Source organism: Spinacia oleracea, chromosome 3, assembly GCF_020520425.1.
Source record: "Spinacia oleracea cultivar Varoflay chromosome 3, BTI_SOV_V1, whole genome shotgun sequence".
NCBI lineage: Eukaryota > Viridiplantae > Streptophyta > Magnoliopsida > Caryophyllales > Amaranthaceae > Spinacia > Spinacia oleracea.
The window spans coordinates 85,379,884-85,400,903 of NC_079489.1; the positions used below are offsets into that span (position 1 = coordinate 85,379,884).

Below are 21,020 nucleotides of genomic sequence, written 5' to 3' on the forward strand. Positions count from 1 at the left end.
AGTCCGCCATCTTGAACCTATCAAGCACCTTATTAATATAAGTGCTTTGACTAAGTCCAATCATCCTTTTAGATCTATCTCTGTAAATCTTGATGCCCAATATGTACTGTGCTTCTCCTAGATCTTTCATCGAAAAACATTTCCCAAGCCAAATCTTGACAGAGTTCAACATAGGAATGTCATTTCCGATAAGTAATATGTCGTCGACATATAATACTAGGAAAGCAATTTTGCTCCCACTGACCTTCTTGTATACACAAGATTCGTCTGCGTTCTTGATGAAACCAAAGTCACTGACTGCTTCATCAAAACGTATATTCCAGCTCCTGGATGCCTGCTTCAATCCGTAGATTGACTTCTTTAGCTTGCATACCTTTTTAGCATTCTTTGGATCCTCAAAACCTTCAGGCTGTGTCATAAACACAGTTTCTGTTAAAACGCCGTTTAAGAAAGAAGTTTTGACATCCATCTGCCATATTTCGTAATCGTAATATGCAGCGATTGCTAACATTATCCGAATAGATTTTAGCATTGCAACTAGTGAAAAGGTTTCATCGTAATCCACACCGTGGACTTGCCTGTAACCTTTTGCAACCAATCTAGCTTTGAAAACTTCAAGTTTCCCATCCTTGTCCTTTTTCAGTTTGAAAACCCATTTGCTTCCAATGGCTTGGTAGCCATCTGACAAATCGACCAAATCCCATACTTGGTTTTCAGACATGGAGTCTAATTCAGATTGCATGGCTTCTTGCCATTGCTTGGAGCTAGGGCTCGTCATAGCTTGTTTGTAAGTCGCAGGTTCATCACTTTCAAGTAATTGAACGTCATAGCTCTCGTTCGTCAAAATACCTAAGTACCTTTCTGGTTGAGATCTATATCTTTGCGATCTACGCGGGGTAACATTCCTAGATTGACCATGATTCTCACCAGATTCTTCTAAAGATCTCTGAGTTTCATCATGAATGTCATCTTGAGCATTCTCTAGAGTTTGTTGTTCGTCTCGAATTTCTTCGAGGTCTACTTTTCTCCCACTTGTCATTTTGGAAATGTGATCTTTCTCCAAAAAGACACCATCTCGAGCAACAAACACCTTGTTCTCAGATGTATTGTAGAAGTAATACCCCTTTGTTTCCTTTGGATAGCCCACAAGGATACATTTGTCAGATTTTGGATGAAGTTTGTCTGAAATTAATCGTTTGACGTATACTTCACATCCCCAAATCTTAAGAAAAGACACATTTGGAGGCTTTCCAAACCATAATTCGTATGGAGTCTTTTCGACAGCTTTAGACGGAGCTCTATTTATAGTGAGTGCAGCTGTATTTAGTGCATGTCCCCAAAATTCTAATGGAAGTTCGGCCTGACCCATCATTGACCTGACCATGTCTAGCAAGGTTCTGTTCCTCCGTTCCGACACACCGTTCCATTGTGGTGTTCCTGGAGGAGTCAATTCTGATAGAATTCCACATTCTTTCAGATGGTCATCAAATTCATAGCTCAGATATTCACCGCCTCTATCAGACCGCAGTGCCTTAATCTTCTTGCCTAATTGATTCTCTACTTCACTCTGAAATTCCTTGAATTTGTCAAAGGATTCAGACTTATGCTTCATTAGGTAGACATAACCATACCTACTGAAGTCATCAGTGAAAGTGATAAAGTAGCTGAAACCACCTCTAGCATTTGTACTCATTGGTCCACATACATCTGTATGGATTAAACCCAATAGTTCATTTGCTCTTTCTCCAACTTTAGAGAAAGGTTGCTTTGTCATTTTGCCAAGTAAACATGATTCGCATTTACCATAATCCTCTAAGTCAAATGGTTCTAGAATTCCTTCCTTTTGAAGTCTTTCTAAGCGTTTCAAGTTTATATGGCCTAATCGACAATGCCACAGATAGGTGAGATCTGAATCATCCTTTTTGGCCTTTTTGGTATTTATGTTATATACTTGTTTGTCGTGATCTAATAAATAAAGTCCATTGACTAATCTAGCAGATCCATAAAACATCTCTTTAAAATAAAACGAACAACTATTGTCTTTTATTAAAAAGGAAAATCCCTTAGCATCTAAGCAAGAAACTGAAATGATGTTTTTAGTAAGACTTGGAACATGGAAACATTCTTCCAGTTCCAAAACTAGCCCGGAGGGCAACGACAAATAGTAAGTTCCTACAGCTAATGCAGCAATCCGTGCTCCATTTCCCACTCGTAGGTCGACTTCACCCTTGCTTAACTTTCTACTTCTTCTTAGTCCCTGTGGATTGGAACATAAGTGTGAGCCACAACCTGTATCTAATACCCAAGAAGTTGAATTAGCAAGTATACAGTCTATAACGAAAATACCTGAAGATGGAACGACTGTTCCGTTCTTCTGATCTTCCTTTAGCTTTGGACATTCTCTTTTGTAATGGCCTATTCCATCACAATAAAGACAGCTTGATGTGGACTTGTCCTGCTTTGATGTAGCATTGCCCTTGGACTTTCCACTTTTCTTGAACGGTCTCCTTCTAGCCTTGAGTAAATCTTTGGCTTCACAGTCCAGTATTATTTCAGCCTTTCTGACAAGGTGAACAAATTCTGCAACTGTTTCTTCTCTTGGTTCACTTAGGTATAGTTGCTTGAAGCGACCAAACCCACTGTGTAGTGAATTGAGCAAGATAGAGACTGCCATCCTTTCGCTTATTGGTGTTCCTAGTAGACTTAGGCGATCAAAGTATGAACGCATAAGATCCACATGGAACCTCAGTGGGACGCCTACCCTCTGTTTAGTGCGAAGGAGCTGAACATGTGTTTCTTGGACCTCCATCCTATAACACCTGTTGGGAGAACTAACCTTTAGACCAGACATTGATTCAATCAACTCATGGACGTTCAGGTCCCTGTCCTCTGTGCTTCCACGACAGATATCCCTCAGATTCTTGATGAGCGTAAAAGGTTCATAGGCTACAAACCTTCTAGCCCAATCATCAGGGATATTGTTCAGCATGAGACTCATAACCTTTTTGAGATCCGCATCCCAGGCGTAAAATCTCTCAGGGGTCATGTCTCTGGCATAGTAGCTTGGCATGGGATGTGATAGTACATACTCAAGTCCATTGAGTTTGACTATTTCAACTAGCTTAGCTTCCCATTCAAGAAAATTTGCTAGGTTCAGCTTGACCATATGATGATGTTTTGATTGTTGTTTGCCATACTAAAAACTACAATTGAAAAGAATAAACAAATAAATAACCATTCACAGTTTCTCTTAATAAACTTAAATTCTAGCATACATGCATAATTCAATGTTTATTAAGCATTTTATTCAAGTTATGTGTTCCGGCAGGTGTGAATAAAATGATTCCAAGATCCTAAAATCATTGAAGAACTAAGCACAGTTTGTCGACTTAATCCTAAAACATCTTAGGTAAGCAAAAGCCTTTTGCTAATAGTCTAGAAACTATTCTTGGTTGATAGGTACGTCTAAGAACTTATTAGGTAAACCTATCGATTTTGCCACGACATAAAAGGACTCCTTACTTATATCGTTGAGTTTCACCAAAACTAACATGTACTCACAATTAATTGTGTACCTTGCCCCTTTAGGACCAATAAGTAACACATCGCTGAGCGAAAACTATTACTAGATTGATGTAAAGGATATCCAAGCAAGTGTATATTTTGGCATGGCACCTTTTAACTCAATTTTTAAGTTTGGAACTTAAGGCTCTTACTATGTTGGTTAGATTTTAAGTGAACTAAAATCCTTAATCATGCAACATAATCAAGCCACAATCTTATGCATAATTAAGACATATTTAAAGCAATAAATAACTTAAAGCATGCATAAGATAAATGTGATCTAGTATGGCCCGACTTCATCTTGAAGCTTTAACTTCAAAGTCCGTCTTGAAAATCTCCGTGGGAGGCACCATTTTCTTCAAATAGGATAAGCTATAATTAAAACTAATTACAACTATTTGATGGTACGCAGACCATATTTGAATTGAAAAACAACTTTGGTACTTTAGACCAATTACATTCAAATTAATGGTACGCAGACCATATTTTCTATCCTATTTGGGCCATACTAGTCACTTCATAACCTGCAAAACAGTACATATACAATATATACCATTCACCCATTCATTATCATGAATGGCCCACATAGCTGGTTAGTAAAACACATTATGCATCACGTAAACATTTGCAGCAATTAATCAAGGGCACCAATAATCTACCAATTATTCAGTCCTTATTAATTCTAATCAAGTTGTTTTAACCTTAAGGATTTGTAGACCTAATCAAGAGTTTATGACTAAAAGGGCTCCCACTTAAACCAATAAATTCATATGCTTTACTAATTTTAAACATAAAAATGTATTTCTAGTCTAACCGGAAACATACAAATTTAATTAAAATTTAAAGCTCATATAAATTTATAATTGAATCCAAAAGTTTAATTTAATTTCAGTCGTATTTAAATTAATTCATGATTTTAATTTTAGTAAAATAATTAGAATAAATAAAATTTATTATAATTACAATATTCAAAATTAAAATCCAAGAAAATAATTTAAATTATTAATTTTAAAATTAATTAAAATTACGTAAACTGAAAATTTCAAATTAAACATTCAAAACGATCTAATCGCAACGCAAACACCCTACGCATCGCACGCCCATGGGCCGCACGCACACAGCCATCGCTGGCCATGTGCGCGCAGCCCATGCGCTCGTCGCATAGCTGCTGCATCTTCCATCGCAAGCCATCGCACAAGAGGTGCTCGCTGCGCGCGCGCCAGCGCTCGACGCACGCGAGCCATCGCTCGCTGTGCGCGCTCGCCAGCGCTTGCTGTGCGCGCTCCAGCGCTTGATGCACGCGAGCCATCGCTCGCTGTGCGCGAGCAATTGCGCGCGATCAACGCTGGGCGCAGCGCTCGTGGCACGCGAGCTTGCGCTCGCTGCGCGCGAGGCTGCGCGCGCTTGCGCGAGGCAGTGCACGTTGTGGCGCAGCTCGCTTGCTGCCCACATGCGACTGCCATGCCTTGCCTTCGCCCATGCCCATTCATTCATAGCTCGTGGCCCACGACACAAGGCAGGGCTGCTGCCTTGTGCTCGTGCACCATGCCCCTGCTCATTGCATTCGTGCCGCACGGGCGACGAGCTCCCTTGCTCGTCGTCGCATGCCCGCACTATACAACACCCCTTAAGGGTAACACGAAGCGTCCATTGCTTTGTGCGTGCAAGTTATATGAACGAATCGCATAAAAATTTAAAATTTATATTTAAAATTAATGACAAATTAATAAATAATATTAATTTCATAATTTTAGGGCGAAAAATCGAAAATTTATTATTCAATTGATTTCCGATTATTATGGATTCAAGCCTAGGTCATAAAAATTTAAAATTTATCATAAATTTACAATTTTTATGGTGGTTTTTAATCATAGGTTTCTAATTAAATTATAATTAATTATGAAAATCAAATTAATTCTAAATTATTCTAATTTTCAACAAATTAATCATAATTACAAATTAGATTGCATAATTAACAAGGCTAGGCATTCAAACTTGTTAAACATATACAGTAGGTCAATCAAAAATTCAAGATTTATCAACAAGAATCGCAAATATTTAATTTAACATCTTAAATTTACGAAATTTTGCATTCGAAAAACTAAAACCTTCGAAAAGTCATAGTTAGGCTTCGAATTTGAGAATTCTGGGTTCGGCAGAAAAATTTTATTTTTGTCAAAATTTTAGAATGCTTTTTACATGCGGAATTGACACAAAAATCACTCGATTTGGATGAGTAACGAAGAAACTGCCGAAAAACTGCGTACGTATAATTAAATAAACGCAATTTGCAATTAATTAACAATTACGAAAATTAATCACCCCTTCTAATTCTTGCAAATTTGTAATATTTAACCATGTTCATGCAATTTAGATTATGAAAATAATAAGGGGCTCTGATACCACTGTTAGGTTATGATACATATGACAATTCATAAATCATGCGGAAAAACCATTTAGCCAGGAATACATATTATTTACACATAATCATATAGCATAGTTTAGATGCATACTCTTTGTTGCGTGCCTTCCCTAGCTGCGCCCGAACCGAACAAGAACAAGTCTTTAGGACTCCAAGTGTCGTCCCTCCGTAGATAGTCCACAGCACGTCCGGATCCGCCTTAAGATTGACCAACTAGAATCGCCCTTAAGGTACTAAAGAATTTCGGCACTTATGGTCAAGAAATGTGTCTGAATTTTCTCTCAAAAACTCACTTTGAATACTTGAATAATCTCTGAAAATATGTGACCCTAGGCACGTATTTATAGAGTTATGGAAAGGGTTTTGGAATCCTATTAGGATACTAATTTATTTAATTATAACCCTACTAGGACTCTAATTAAATAATCATTATCTAATAGTTTTAGGATTTAATCACACTTCGAATTCTGATTGCTTCAGGATTCTCGCACAAGCATTGCACGAGCACCGTACACCCGCGCAAGCCTTGCGGCCCACGCTAGGCGCACAGCGCTCGGCCCATTGCTGCGCTCCGCGCGCGCGCGCCCAAGGCCTTGGCTGGGCCTGGCCTTGCGCTGGGCCTGGTCGAGGCTTGGCGTGCGCTGGTGTGCGTTGGCTCGCTGGGCGACGGCCTGGCTTCGTGCTGGGCCTTCGTCTAGCGGGCCTCGTCCGATGCTAATTCGTACGATACGCTTCCGATTAAATTCCCGATTCCGGAATTCATTTCCGATACGAACAATATTTAATATTTCCGATTCCGGAATTAATTTCCTTTTCGAACAAATATTTAATATTTCCGTTTCCGGAATTATTTTCCGATTCCGATAATATTTCCGATTCTGACAATATTTCCGTTTCCGGCGATATTTCCGATTCTGGCAATATTTCCATTTCCGATAATATTTTCCGATACGTACCATGTTTCCGTTTCCGGCAACATCTACGACTTGGATAATGTTTATATTTCCGATACGATCCATATTTCCGTTTCCGGCAATATCATCGTTTCCGGAGTATTCATTTCTTGCCTGTGACGATCTCAGCTCCCACTGAAACCAAGATCCGTCGATTCCGAATATCCATAGATGGAGTATTTAATGCCATTAAATACTTGATCCGTTTACGTACTATTTGTGTGACCCTACGGGTTCAGTCAAGAGTAAGCTGTGGATTAATATCATTAATTCCACTTGAACTGAAGCGGCCTCTAGCTAGGCATTCATCTCACTTGATCTCACTGAATTATTAACTTGTTAATTAATACTGAACCGCATTTATTAGACTTAACATAGAATGCATACTTGGACCAAGGGCATTATTTCCTTCAGTTTTTAGGTAAGTTTTAAGTTTATCATCAAAAATACATTTCATATTATCAAGTTAGTACGTATACATCACAAATTCGTATTATATTCATTTATAAAATGATTTAATGCTCATGTGTTTAGTGCTTGTATTGTATTATAGTAGTTCAAAAGCACGTTAAAATTCATTTTGAATATGTATATTTGTAAAACGGTTTTTTCATGAAATGCCCCTGAGGTTTGCAATAATGCACCAAATACACCTGTGCGTTTCAAAATTCATAAAATACCCCTAAAGTTCCGTACTGTTCATTAAATGCTCCTGGATTTAACGGACGTTAGCTTGCCGTTAGTGACGTTTTACCAATTTGCCCTTAATTGTTGTTTGGCGCGATTTAGGTAACAATTGTGACTGAAATTCCAAAAAAAAAAAAACTTCTCAACTTCTCTTCTTTCTCTCTCCTTTCCCCTGTTCTTCAACCCTCATCAATTCTACTGTAACTGACAAAATTCTGGGTAGATCTTCAAGAATTTAGTGAAATTTGTTGCGTTCTCTTTTGGCGAGTTCGTGGGTGTTCGTTTGGTGAATTCGCGACAAAAAGGGGGCAACTTGGAGGCGATTTAGAGCTTCGGGTGTAGTGGACGAACAAGGGCCCTTTTCCTAGTTGGATTATCTACTTCAAGGTAATAATCCCTTCTTCGCTGATTTATTTTGCTTGTAAAGTACACTTTTTTTCGCGAAATTGATTAGGGTTAGGGTTTTGCGAAATTGTCAGTGATTTTTTGAAATTGTCAGTTGAGATTAATTGATTGGTTAGAAGTTAGTTATTCCTTGGATTTGTTGTGAATAATTGTTTGGTTAGTTGTAAGTTGTGATTGTGACCTGTTGAATTTCATTGTGATCATGATTGTGGTTGTTTATTGATGAATTGTTGTTGGTTGAATCGAAATTCATGTTTTTTTTTCTTAAATTTTCCCTTTAGGATGACTGCAATGTGGTTGTTATTGCATCATGGATCACATAGCTTTGATGTGAGAGTTACAGACATGGAAAAGTATCGTCTTTTGAGGTTGTTTTTGGATATTTTTGAGGAATCTGTTAGGCAGGATGTGTTTTTACCTAGTACATTTGCCCTGTTTATTGAGTCTCCCTGTGGTAGAGTTGAGTTGGTAGATGATAAGACAATGAAGCTAATGTGGGGATGGAATTGGGGTAAGGACACTGCTGAAATATGGGTTGAGGGTACAGACAAACCAGGAGTGGTGTTTAGAAATGTTGTTGCCACAATTGAGCATCATAGGAAGGAGAGTGAGAGAAAGCTCAAAGAGAGACAAGATGAACTTCTTAGGGCTCAAAGAAAGGAGGAAGAGGAAATGAGGAAAAAACAGGAGAGAGAGGACATTTTAAGGGAACTTCAAGAACAAATGGAGTACACAATAGCTGTGAAGGTGCCTGTGGTTGATTGTGAGGACTTAAGCACTGAGTATGTGAGGATTATAAGCAAGGATGGTGCTGATGAGGTGTTTCCAGGAGCCTCTCAACCACAACCCACACAAGAATCTTCACCCTCCAAAAAACCTACTTCTCCTAAACCAAAACAAAAGGCCAAAGTCAAGCCAACTACTCCAAAAGCTCCTAAGGTTCCTAAAGCCAAGAAACTGACCCCTAAGAGGAGACCCACCCCAACTCAAAAACAGGCCACACCAAAGGCAAAAAAACCCACCCCAACAACAAAAAAGCCCACCTCAACACCACAGCAACCCACCCCAACTCCAGAACAATCAATCCCACCAGCACAGCAACCCACCCCAACAACACAGCAGCCCATCCCACCACCACAGCAACCCAACCCATCACCACAAACACACCCCACCCATTCCCCACCACCACAGAACACCCAAAATGATCAACCACCCCATTCCCCACCACCACAGAACACCCAAAATGATCAGCCACCCCATTCAACACCAACACAGAATCAGTCTGGAGCTGTTAAAAGGAAGGGGGGCAGAACTAGACCTACAGGGTTCAGGGTGAACAAAGTGACTGCCAAGAAAGCTGGAACTTGGGTATCCAAAGGGAAGGGCATAGGTAGGAAGGGTACAGGGAGGTCAAAGAGTGCAAGGGTGTTCACTGATGTTGAGGATATAGGTTCAGAAGAGGAGAGTGAGGATTCAGATTGGGAGGAATCTGAACCAGACTCTGAACTAGAGGAGGATAAACTTGATGATTGGGTTGACTCTGATGTGGAGGCTGAGGTGATAACAGATGATGTGCCTGACTTATTGTTTGAGGAATGTTTGGATGGTTCTAGTAAGATGGATAAGGCCTACAAGAATGGAAAGATATGGACTCATCAACCATATGGGTCCATCAAATTAGAACCTTGGTTGATCTTTCCAGACAAGTCCACTTTCCTAGATGTTTTGAGGAGTTTTTTCATACAAGATGGGTTTGGACTTAGTGTTGAGAGGGCTGACAGTAAGAGGTACACTGCAGTGTGTGCAATAGAAACTTGTGACTGGAGGATACATGCAAGTAAGATGTTTGACAGTGTCAGTTGGGCTATTAAGGGGATCAGTGGGTGCCACAAAACTTGTGGGAGATTGGAGGAGAACCCTGTGGTGACCTCTGAGTGGCTATGTAAGAAAATGATGAGTCTAATTGAGGCCAACACTGAAATTCCTGTTGAGACATTGAGAAAGTATGCACAGGAGACATTTCAATTGAGGGTTAAAAAGAGATTGTTGTACAAAGTAAGGAGTATGGCAGTAGAGAAGATACATGGTGGTTGGGCTGAGGCTTATGAGTTGCTTCCTAGGTATGCTGAGATGATTAAACAGACAAACCCAGGAAGTTATACACTGATTTCATGGGGTGCTACAAGTGGGGATGTGAACCCCAAGTTCAGAGCTTGTTTCTTCTCCTTTGCTGCTCAAGTCAAGGGGTTTTTGAGGGGGTGCAGGCCTATAATTGGAATAGATGGGGCTCATCTAAGTGGGTTTTACAAGGGAATCCTACTCACAGCTGTTGGCATTGATGGGAACAATGAAATATTTGTTCTGGCTTATGGGATAGTGGACACTGAGAGCTGTGATAGTTGGACATATTTCATGAGATGCTTGAGGCAGATGTTTGAGCAAGAGGGTTGCAACAAAGATGATTGGACCTTCATCAGTGACAGGATGAAGGTATATGTTTATTTTGCTCCTTTTTTGTTTCAATTTTATAATATTGCAACAGATATGATTGGCCTAAAATGAACATATCCTGTGTAGGGAGTTGACTTGGCAGTGAGAGATACTTTTCCTAGAGCTACTAGGAGAGTTTGCTGCCAACACTTGTACATGAATTGCAAAAACAATGGATTTAGTGGATCTGCTTTCTTCAAACTGTTTTGGATAGCTGCAAATGCACACAATGAGTATGTGTATGGTAAAGCATTAGAGAAGATCACTGCTCATGATCCAAATGCTGTTGCATACTTGGACACATGCCAGGAGCAGTGGTCCAGGCATATGTTTGACCCTGCTGTTTGTTGTGATCACAACACAACAAACTTTGTGGAGTCATTCAATGCATGCACAAAACCATACAGAGACATGCCTGTATTCTCATTGTTGGAAGGTATAGCTCACCACTTCATGTTCTGTTCCTTTATTTTGTGATGTTTGTGATGTTCTGTGTATAATGTTGTATGTTGTTGTGTTGTTGTACAGCAATCAGAAAGTGGTGTATGGAGAGGGTTGGGGCAAGATTTGACATGGCAATTGATATGGAGGATGGTCAGTTGACTGAGTATGCCAAGAAAGAGGTGGATGAAAGAACAGGAGAGTCTAGGTTCTGCTATGCTACAGCCTGTGGTGGGGGGGGAATTTGAGGTCAGAGACGCACATGTGAACTTCCCCATCAGGTTATCAACTAGAAGCTGTGGGTGTGGGAAGTGGCAAATTTCTGGAATCCCCTGCAAGCATGCACTCAGGGTGATTTATGACCAAAGGCTGAACCCCATTGATTTTGTCTCCCCATTCTTCAAGTCTGCTGCATACAAGCTTACATATGCAGACCACATTCACCCCATGTCAGACCCAACACAGTGGCCTAACTTTTCTCTCCCTACCATTCAGCCTCCAGTCATCAAAAGACAAGCTGGCAGACCTGCTAAGAAGAGAAAGAGAGGACCAAATGAACCCAGGAAGGGGAAGAGGAACAGCAATGTGAAATGTGGAAAGTGCAGGGAGTTTGGTCATAACTCAAGGACATGTAAGAATGGAGGACCAAGCACTGGACCAAGCACGTCAGCAGCAGCAGGAGCAAGTACATCACAAGGGGGTCCAAGGGGGAGGAAAAGAGCAAACACAGCAACTTAACCATGCACAAAGTTAAAAGTTAGTCAGTTTTTGGTGAATTGTAGGTGCACAAAGTTAAAATAGCTTAGGCAATTTACAGTTAGTATCACTTTTTGGAAAGAACACAATTGCTTAGACAAGATGTTTTTGTGCAGTTTCAGTGGCATTTGTCCACTTAGAAATCAGTTTTTGTAAAGCTCATATGCTTAAACAAGTGATGTTATTGCTTGAAATTTGTTACAACTCTACTTCATTGCTATCCAAATTAGAAATGCAAACATTATTACACCAATTTTTATTGCAAACTTGAATTGTTGTTTCTGTTGTTTCAGTTTCTTCTTCAATAGCTTCAACTCTTCATGCATTCCCCTGCTTCCTTCTTGCATTCCCCTATTTTCTTCTTGCATTCCCCTGTTTTCATCAGCTCTGTTTCCCTTGCTTTGAGCTTCATCAAATGTCTGCTCAACAAAACCTTTGCACCACTTGAAATTATCACAAGGATCACACTTGTAGTAAAGCTTTTGCGGATTTTTAGCCGTTTCCGAGCTCCTAATTGCAAATCTTCTCCCACAATTGCAGTTTTTATTTGGAACTCTTAGGTATGACAAACTTGGGATGGAAGAGGATCCGGTTTTTGAATTAGAACTCATAGCTATTTAGGAAATAGAGGGCTAAACATGGAGCAAGTCAAGTGAACAACAGCCTTACTTATAGGCAGCATGAACATAACGGCTATATTGAATTAAAACTAGCCGTTGGATTCAAATTATGAAGTTTGGGTATTTGGTGCAAAGAACTTTACAAATAGGTGTATACTATGCAAAACCTTTATATTTAGGTGCATTTTATGAATTTTAAACATGACTTAACGGAGGACTAACGAAAAGTCATAATAGGGGTATTTGGTGAACAGTTTTGAGTAAATAGGGGTATTTTATGAATTTTGAAACGCGCAGGTGTATTTGGTGCATTATTGCAAACCTCAGGGGCATTTCATGAAAAAACCGTTTGTAAAAGGTTGAATATTCAAGTTTAATACATTGTTATTACATATTTGTAAAAGGTTGAATATTCAAGCTTAATACATTGTTATTACCCTCGTATATTCAATATCCTTTAAACATTTTGTTCATCATTTTCAAAAACAATATATGTTCCTCAGTAGTATTCATTTATATCAAATTATTTACTCCGTACTATTTTCAGCTTATAAAACTGTTAAAGTAACATGTTGAATTTGTTAGTACTCCGTAACAATCTATTTGGAATTTTTGCACAATATGTACATATATATATATGTTTCAAAGTAATACATATTCATACAGTACTTAACTATGTTAATTTTCAAAATAATAAATGTTCATTTCTAAATCAATAAGTAAATGATCATTTTCAAATCAGTAAAATGTGCATTTTTAAAATTTATATATAAATGTTCATGTTGAACAACACAAAAGAAGTCGTTTTGGAGGGGTTAATACCTGGGTGTAGCCAAAACGTTGTGAATCCGGTACATGTCCTGCTCTACATGCAGCATACTCTTCTTAAGAGTAATAGACATCCACACATATGGAATTACGTACATACTAATGCTAGTAATTGTCTGTACTACCGTAGGGCTATCAAATCTAGTCATTTAATCGGTTTCGGATCGGTTATAAATGGTTGCTCAAGCCGAAATCGGATAATGCCGGTCAATATTTTATCTGGGTCAATTTAGATCGGTTAGGATGATTTTGAATTCGGATGAAGTCAAGTCATATACTATTTCGGGTTCGAGTCGGTTTCGGTTTGGGTTAATCTCGAATTCGGCTTGACACGGGTCGGGCTAAATAGGATGTCGATTTTATCGGTTGGGGTCGATTACAACTGTTATTTGGTAAAGCCAGTTTTCGAATTGCTATCAGGTCGGAAGCGGATTCGGTTAGGTTAAAAGTTATTAGATGCAATCGGATTGCTGGTCTCCTCAAGTTGCTAGCGGTTCAGGTTCATATGTTGAATTACGGGTTAAATCGGATTTCGGGTCAATATCAGATTTGTTCGGATCGGTATCGAGATCCATATTTTCGGACCTATTCATTTCGGTCTTCTTAGGTCGGGTCAGTTTTTGACAACCCTCTATAACCTTTGGTCTTAGTGGGTATTTTCCCAAAATGAGGTGCATTATAAGCCAATGTGTAATTTAGGTACAAAAAATGTACCAAAATATTTAGATGTGTGCAACCGATCTGTCCAGATCATATCTAGAGCAAAACCTCTTATCCAGATCATCTCCAGATCAGAATAAATTTCTCAAGATTATGTCTAGATCAAAATTGTTTTCTCTAGATCGATCATGTACGTCTAGGCCAGAACCAATATATATCAAGATCAGAACCGATCTGTCCAAATCATGTACAAATTAGCATTGATCTACTAAGATAAGAATTGATCTACTTAGATCATGTTCGTATCATAATCAATTTGTTTCCTAGATTATGTCAGTATAAGAACTAGTTTGTTCAGATTATATCCAGATCATAAACGATATACTTAGATCATGTCTAAATAAGAATTAATTTGTCTGCATCATGTTTAGATCAGAATCAATCTACCTAGACATGTCCAGATCAGAACCAATATGTTCATGTCATGATCAGATCAGAACTGATCTTTTCATATTATGTCTAGATCTTAACCGATCTATCTAGATCATGTCGAGATTAGAATCGCTATGTCTAGATCATGTCTAGATCATGTCTTGATCAGAACCAATATGTCTAGGCTAGAATACAGATGCCCATATCACTTCCTAATCAGAACGGTACTTATGTGCGTAGAACATGCATTAAAGAATATGTGGAGTGAAATGGATGTCGAAAACCTCTTTTTGACCTTTAAAAACTAGGTAAATTTTGTCGTTTTTCCCATTTTGTTTCACCAATATTTGATAGTGTATTAATATTAATACAATATTTCATGTTAATATGTTTTATTTAGCGAATGTATTTGTAATTGAAAAATATTTAGATGAAAAACTCGAGGTCTATCTACTGTAATAGTATTGTAGTTAAACCATGAGCAGGCAAACAATGTGTATTATAAATCTGAATAATTTTACTGAGTAAAATTAATTGATTATGACGTTAGTCATTTAATCTATTAATAACGACGGTAGATGTTTTTTATTTAAATCATAGTTCTGAAAATTCAGATTGGACCCAACCAGGCAGAAAAAAAGTAAGTTCAGATTTTGATTAGATCATACCGGATGATATCTATATACTACGGAGTATACTAAAGCACAATTCTTTTTTCCACCAAAACCTTACATGATTTTTAAATTTTTTTTTTTTTATATATATTTCAATTTAATGCTCATTTTGAAATTAAGTGCAACCACTCATTTATAATTTTCGAAAACAATAGTGATAGTAAAATATTTAGTGCAGAGTAAATTACGAAGTGACTCCCTTTTATTTATTACATCTAAATACAACTACTTCTTTTTTAGTAGTTGACATAAAAAATCAATATTGTTAACTAATATCCACTTTAAAATTATCCATTGCCCCTCATATAAATATAACTTTTGAATAAACTAGTTATTAAACCTTTTAATGAATAATGCACGGGTGCTAACTAGTTAGTAAAAATAAGGTGAACGAAGCGGGACCTTAGTTAAAAACAATAATAAATTAATGACAGTTTATTTTCTAATCGTGTATAAATAATTTATGGAGCATTATACTAATTACAAAACGGTATACATTAATCATACATTTCCTAGATCCTACCACTCAACTCAAGATGGTGTATATCAAATTGGCGCCACCTCGGTTTCTCTGGCATAAATTGGAAAAGTAAAATCTGAGACGAACTATTTTTCTATATCTGGAGCAACTCTAGCTGGAGAAGTTACTACAAAAGTTCTGATATTAAGACGACCTTCCTTGTTGTTTTCATTCAGCTGGTTGATAGTGCCTATTATAGAAGGGTTTTTCACAAACGCTTCCTCCCTTTGGGGGCGGTTTGCATATACTAACCAAAGAATAAGACAGAGCATTATACCAGCTGAGATGAATCCCAATCCTATAATCACAATTACAAGGTTATGCTCCAAACTCGGGCAAAACCTCTTTGTAATTGTCATAAATGTGTCCCGCAAGAAATTGCAGTTCTGAAGGTTGAGCATCCCAGGGGTGTAATGCAGCACAGCGTAACTTGCGTTTACTGCCAACACTAGTTGAATATATACCTCTGGTGTCAACCTCCCAACGCTTGTACAATTCTTATTATCCACGGATGTCGTGCATATGTATTTCGCCCATACCTGCAGTATAGTTCAGGTAGAATCTATGTTATACAATTATACTGGTATAATTGTCCATTAAACAATCTTACTCGGGTATCACCAACAATTAGAAAAAAGACAAAAGACAAAAGAACTAAAAGAATTACATACCGTGGAAGCATTTGTCATGGACACCTCTTGTGATGAACACTCGCGGTCTTGCATTTTACTATCAAAAGGATAGCAAAGAGGGGGCATCAAAGGTCCAGATTGATTGTAGTAGAACTGATCAGATGGTGGCCGATTCGTGTTTGCTGAAGTGTAAATGAAGGTATTAACAGTGTCTACAAGCATGCTAACGACTTTTGTGCTTTCAAACAGTGTGTTGTTGGTTGCTCTCTCATCTTCACATGGAAGAATGTTGCTAAGAGCTGTCTCGGCTTGTGGATTATCAACCCACTCTTGCATTGCCACACATGAGTCAGAAATAGCACTGCATCATACACCAAGTTCATTCCATTCACCATTAGTCAGACAGAGAACCACAATGACAGCATTTATAAAAGAAAACAAAGTTTCTTGAATCTAACTTACGAATTGAAGATCATAAAAGTTCCACAAAGAGTCAAAGTAACTGCCACGAGTATCCATCCACTGAAAATGAATCTGCAGCCAAGGTATGAGACATAAATTAGCATAAAAAGAAAAAACACAAATGTTATCTTGAAGTGTACATTGGTGATAGGAAGGACAAAATAATTCACATTACAAAGGCTTACATATGAATCACATTTTGGCGCCCAAGGAGTGAAAGCACTGCACAGCAAAAAAAAGTATTATGTCACCCCTGGAATCAAATGACCATAAAGATGATATCACTTAAGGAAATGAATGGCATCGATACTACATACCAAGACCCAGAATGGCCAAAACAAGCATAACTGAAGCCACAGTAATTAACGCTGATCGTCTGCAACAAGGAACAACGGCGGTGAATCAGAAAATTAACATTAAAACACTACCTCAAATTAAAACCATGAGAACCTTGAAACTACTGGGAAAGTGAAAATAATTGGGGAATATGATATTATGATGAGTTCATACACGGTATTGAAGACTCTTCTAACTTTAACGGAATTTTTATTTGTTTTCTCGTTTAATGTGTCGGCACCAGAACTCAAGCGCAAATTTAGATCATCGATCTCCTGCATGGTACTCTGTGGCAGGTTGAATTGAGGCACATCAACAGACTTTACCAGAGATAAGTAGTCCGATGCATTTCTTAGCATTTGAGCCGTGTAGTCTGATTGGTTTACAACATATTTCAACGTCCGCAAGCCTTCACTATGAAGTTCAAGTTGGCCAACAGATAACAGAATACAACCGACCCTGTGAGGAAAGAAAAATATTAGAGAAAATCAGGATGACACTTATAAAACTATACTTTGCACCTTAAATTAGAGACAGGTATTGTGCATTTGAAAGATGCTAAACAAAGCGGGAAACTTCCTATATTTTTTTGTTCTGGGTGTATACTACAATCTTTCATGTTGTCTGCCTCTCGATCTTTTTTTACTTTTTCCAGAACTTTTTAACCATTTTCTGCTTACCAGTGCAGTTTCTGCTTTATCCCAAACAAATTGCCTCTCAGGAAAAAATAACCAAAACATAAGAAAAAAATTATTGCAAACAAATTATACAGTCAAACCACAGTAGCTGACACTGAAAAATTGAAGTACTGAACAAAAACTGTCAAATGTACACTTATCTAATTTTATACTTAAAGAGAAAAGCATAAACTAGGATATATTGGCATATCGGCATGGGTAGCCAAAAGGATCAAAAGGAAACAGAATCAAGGGATATCAGGTTAAGGATTACACAAAAGAACTACAACGACCGCCAAAATGCCAAATACTTCACTTCATACAGGCTCATGGCTCATCATCATTTGGCAGATTGAAGGCAACATTATGCCACAGAGACAAAGACAGCATTTCAACTCAAATGATAGAAACAATTGCGCGGATGTTCGACTTAACAAGTTAACAACATTAGACTAATAAAAATGTAAACCAGAATGAAAACATAAAAATTATGTAACTTTCAACGACTATAGGAAGAGTTCAGGTCATTTACATGGAGGCACATGAGAAAAGTACTAGCAGCACAAGACGAATCTTTTGGGAATGCGGTGATCCTTTCCCTTTGAAGCTTATCCTCCATCCAAAACAATGGTGAACAACCAGCGTTATACCAAAACAAACCAACCATACGAGTGTGATGATGAAACCAGCAACACCAGTAAAAACAACAGACTGCAAGAGAAAAGTCATATTAAAATTGGTTGCAACTCCAACTGGAACACAACATCATACGATTGACAGGAGCATAAAGTTCACACATGCTTATACTCAGGAAATAGCAAATCGAAGTTAACCACGACAGAAACTTCCATCAGCGACCTTTGCATTTATGAGTGAGATAGGTTAGTTCTGACATAACATCGCCATAAACACGTAAGACTTGTGCAATCACCATTCAACACATGTTTTAAGAATACGACGGATCAGTTGTCCGTAGTCAACATAACCATAATAGGATTATTCTATGTTATTCTTTTACCATTATTAGTCTCATGTACCCAGAATTTTTCTCATAAATGTTACAAACATTTCCTACACACACAATAGAAAATATTTACAGATAATTATTCCATGAGATATTCATAAGGTTTCCGTTCAAGATCCAAGTCTAATTATGTAGTCAAAGATCTAGATCTCAAAATACAAGTTTATTAGCACGTGCTATCAAAATTATAAACTGATCTCTATGTAAAAGTTTTTAAATATCAGAAATCTCATGCTAATGATGCTGCTTATCTTAGATACTGGTGGACAATACCAAAACAACCCCACTAAAGAAAGGCACGACATAAAATTTAAAATATATTAATCAAGTGTCATCCTACTGATGTAATATTTCATAGAAAATAAGATGAAAGTTACAAACAGAAGTATGAAAAAGGAAAATTAAAATAAACAACTATGTCCGTACACATACATTCCCACCCCCTAGAAAACAAATAAAACAGAACAAACCAGGATTCAGATTAGTTGGAATTAGAACATACCTAAACAGGTAAACTAGTGCAATAAGGAATAAACAATCAGGCATATACAAAAGTATTTAACCACTCGTGGACGTCAGCACTTCAGGAGTGATAAGCTGATCTAAGATCATAACAAATACATTCCTTAACTAAACATTTCACAGAAGATCAAAGACAAACTAACAAATAGACAACCAAAAATAAATTAATATTATTACATATTTACATTCATCAATATCTGAACTGACCGGCACTGAGAAACCCTTAAATTGAATCAAAACCAGAAAATTAAATAAGTAAAAGTCCCTTACAGCCCAGTAATGCTTATTTGAAATGTCCCATCCATCTTGATAAATCCTAAACTTTCGAAGTATATCAGGTCTCTTTGTTCGATTCCCAGCCAACATCAAAGGTATCTTAGGCTCATCAAATGCAGGCCCCGGTGCTTGGGCTTGACCTAAGATTCCATCTTTCAATGGACCCAAATTCTCATTGCCTGTACAGTAGCAGAGAACCAACAAAATTCAGAACAATGTTCTTCAAATCAACACCATCATAGTTCTTGTACAACATTTTTGGAAGAGTAAGGGAAAGGCATGATATTCAGATAGTGATTATAATTACAATGAGCACAACAGAAAAATTTCCTTCCTCAGATCCAGATAAGAAATTGATCATTGATTCAGAAATAGTACATACCAAATCAAGAAAATTATAGACAATTTAGGTAGTTGATCAGGTAAGAAGCATCAAATTCCAGTAATTAACAGAAATACTTTGTACATTGATAGCTACTATCTAACTATTATTAATTTGAAGTTAATTATTTATGTCCAACTTGCTTTCCTTTTGTAACACTATAGTTGATGTTATTCCATACTAAAATGATATCATTATACCAACAACACCCCCACCATTGCCTAAAAATAAAAAATGCAAATTACTTTTCACTTTCATATCAGTCCCATAAAAAGCACTAACAATTAATTAATATACAAAATAGGACAAAATCTCTTAACAATAATTCAGACCTAAATCAAGCATTATCATCAACAAACAAAAAGTAAAATGATCAATAATATAATAACATTCTTTATCCCAGAAAACCCCATTTCAAGAACAGTAAAACACCATATCCCAAATATCAAAATTAACAAATAAAGAAACCACAAAAATCAAATATTAACCAATAAAATGATAATCCAGAAGAAATAAATGAGCAAATTTAAAATTAGATGATTACCCAGAATGGAGTTGATGGGGTTGAAAGGTTGTCGATGATTGAACGCAGCGGAAACGCTACAAAAACAGCTGATTGCACAACCAAGAACGAAAAAAAAGACATCTAAATTTTTCATCTTTTTTATTATATTTGCAGAAACTCTGCAAATCACAGCAACTTCGAACTGGGCAAAGAAGTGGCATGGAGGATCAAACCTTAAATGGGAAAACAATTTTACGTTTATAATTTTTTTTGTTCATTGAATTTGTTAAGAAGTTACATTCACATTGAGGAAAGCGTATCGGATTGAGGTTTAAGAAAGTGAAGAGAAAAAAGAGGAGAGAGAAAATGGAAGTGTTAAGTAAGTTCACACGCCTGCTTTTTAAGACTAGAGATTTTAGTGCAAAATCACGATTTTATAACATGTGAAATTGTGAAGCAAATACGAAAAAGTGAGTTTTTTTTTACGAGAATACAAAAAAGTGAGGATGAGAGAGAAAATATAGTTAAAAAAAACAGTGAAAGAATGATGGAGGTGTTAATTAACTACTCCTTCCGTCATCCCCTCAAAAGAAAAGAAAAGAAAAGAAAAGAAAAAACTCTCATCCTCTTGTTTAACTTAATTATTTCGTATCAGGAGTTGTACTCTATCCTTTTTTGTTTGGCCCTATTACAAACCAAGTTATTAAAAATTTGGTGTAAAACTGTAAAATATGTTTTCCAAATTCTTATAT

The 21,020-nt window shown here is 37.3% G+C and overlaps 2 protein-coding genes across 2 annotated transcripts; one reads left to right on the top strand and one right to left on the bottom strand.

Moving 5' to 3' along the window:
* The first annotated feature begins 7,973 nt into the window (after positions 1–7,973).
* On the top strand, positions 7,974–11,550 carry LOC130469826 (uncharacterized). The gene is made up of 4 exons (XM_056839332.1): positions 7,974–8,013; positions 8,313–10,521; positions 10,609–10,957; positions 11,050–11,550. The coding sequence occupies exons 2-4, from the start codon at positions 8,314–8,316 to the stop codon at positions 11,208–11,210; spliced, it is 2,718 nt and encodes a 905-aa protein (XP_056695310.1). The 5' UTR covers positions 7,974–8,013; position 8,313; the 3' UTR covers positions 11,211–11,550.
* Positions 11,551–15,335: 3,785 nt separating this feature from the next.
* Positions 15,336–20,752, bottom strand: LOC110793022 (uncharacterized). Its single transcript, XM_021997849.2, has 9 exons — positions 20,308–20,752; positions 19,376–19,560; positions 18,092–18,270; positions 17,057–17,341; positions 16,864–16,922; positions 16,732–16,768; positions 16,547–16,618; positions 16,124–16,445; positions 15,336–15,991 (listed from the first exon to the last, which is right to left on the bottom strand). The coding sequence occupies exons 1-9, from the start codon at positions 20,420–20,422 to the stop codon at positions 15,539–15,541; spliced, it is 1,707 nt and encodes a 568-aa protein (XP_021853541.1). The 5' UTR covers positions 20,423–20,752; the 3' UTR covers positions 15,336–15,538.
* Between the last annotated feature and the right edge of the window lie 268 nt (positions 20,753–21,020).

Bases quoted from the DNA above. Each gene is read 5' to 3' on its own strand.
- LOC130469826 (XM_056839332.1), top strand. From the start codon at position 8,314: ATGACTGCAATGTGGTTGTTATTGCATCATGGATCACATAGCTTTGAT. The intron at 10,522-10,608 runs GTATATGTTTAT...TATCCTGTGTAG, and splicing joins TCATCAGTGACAGGATGAAG to GGAGTTGACTTGGCAGTGAG. The intron at 10,958-11,049 runs GTATAGCTCACC...GTTGTTGTACAG, and splicing joins TGTATTCTCATTGTTGGAAG to CAATCAGAAAGTGGTGTATG.
- LOC110793022 (XM_021997849.2), bottom strand. From the start codon at position 20,422: ATGAAAAATTTAGATGTCTTTTTTTTCGTTCTTGGTTGTGCAATCAGC. The intron at 16,769-16,863 runs GTATGTAGTATC...TTTGCTGTGCAG, and splicing joins TTTGGCCATTCTGGGTCTTG to TGCTTTCACTCCTTGGGCGC. The intron at 16,446-16,546 runs GTAAGTTAGATT...TGTATGATGCAG, and splicing joins ACTTTTATGATCTTCAATTC to TGCTATTTCTGACTCATGTG.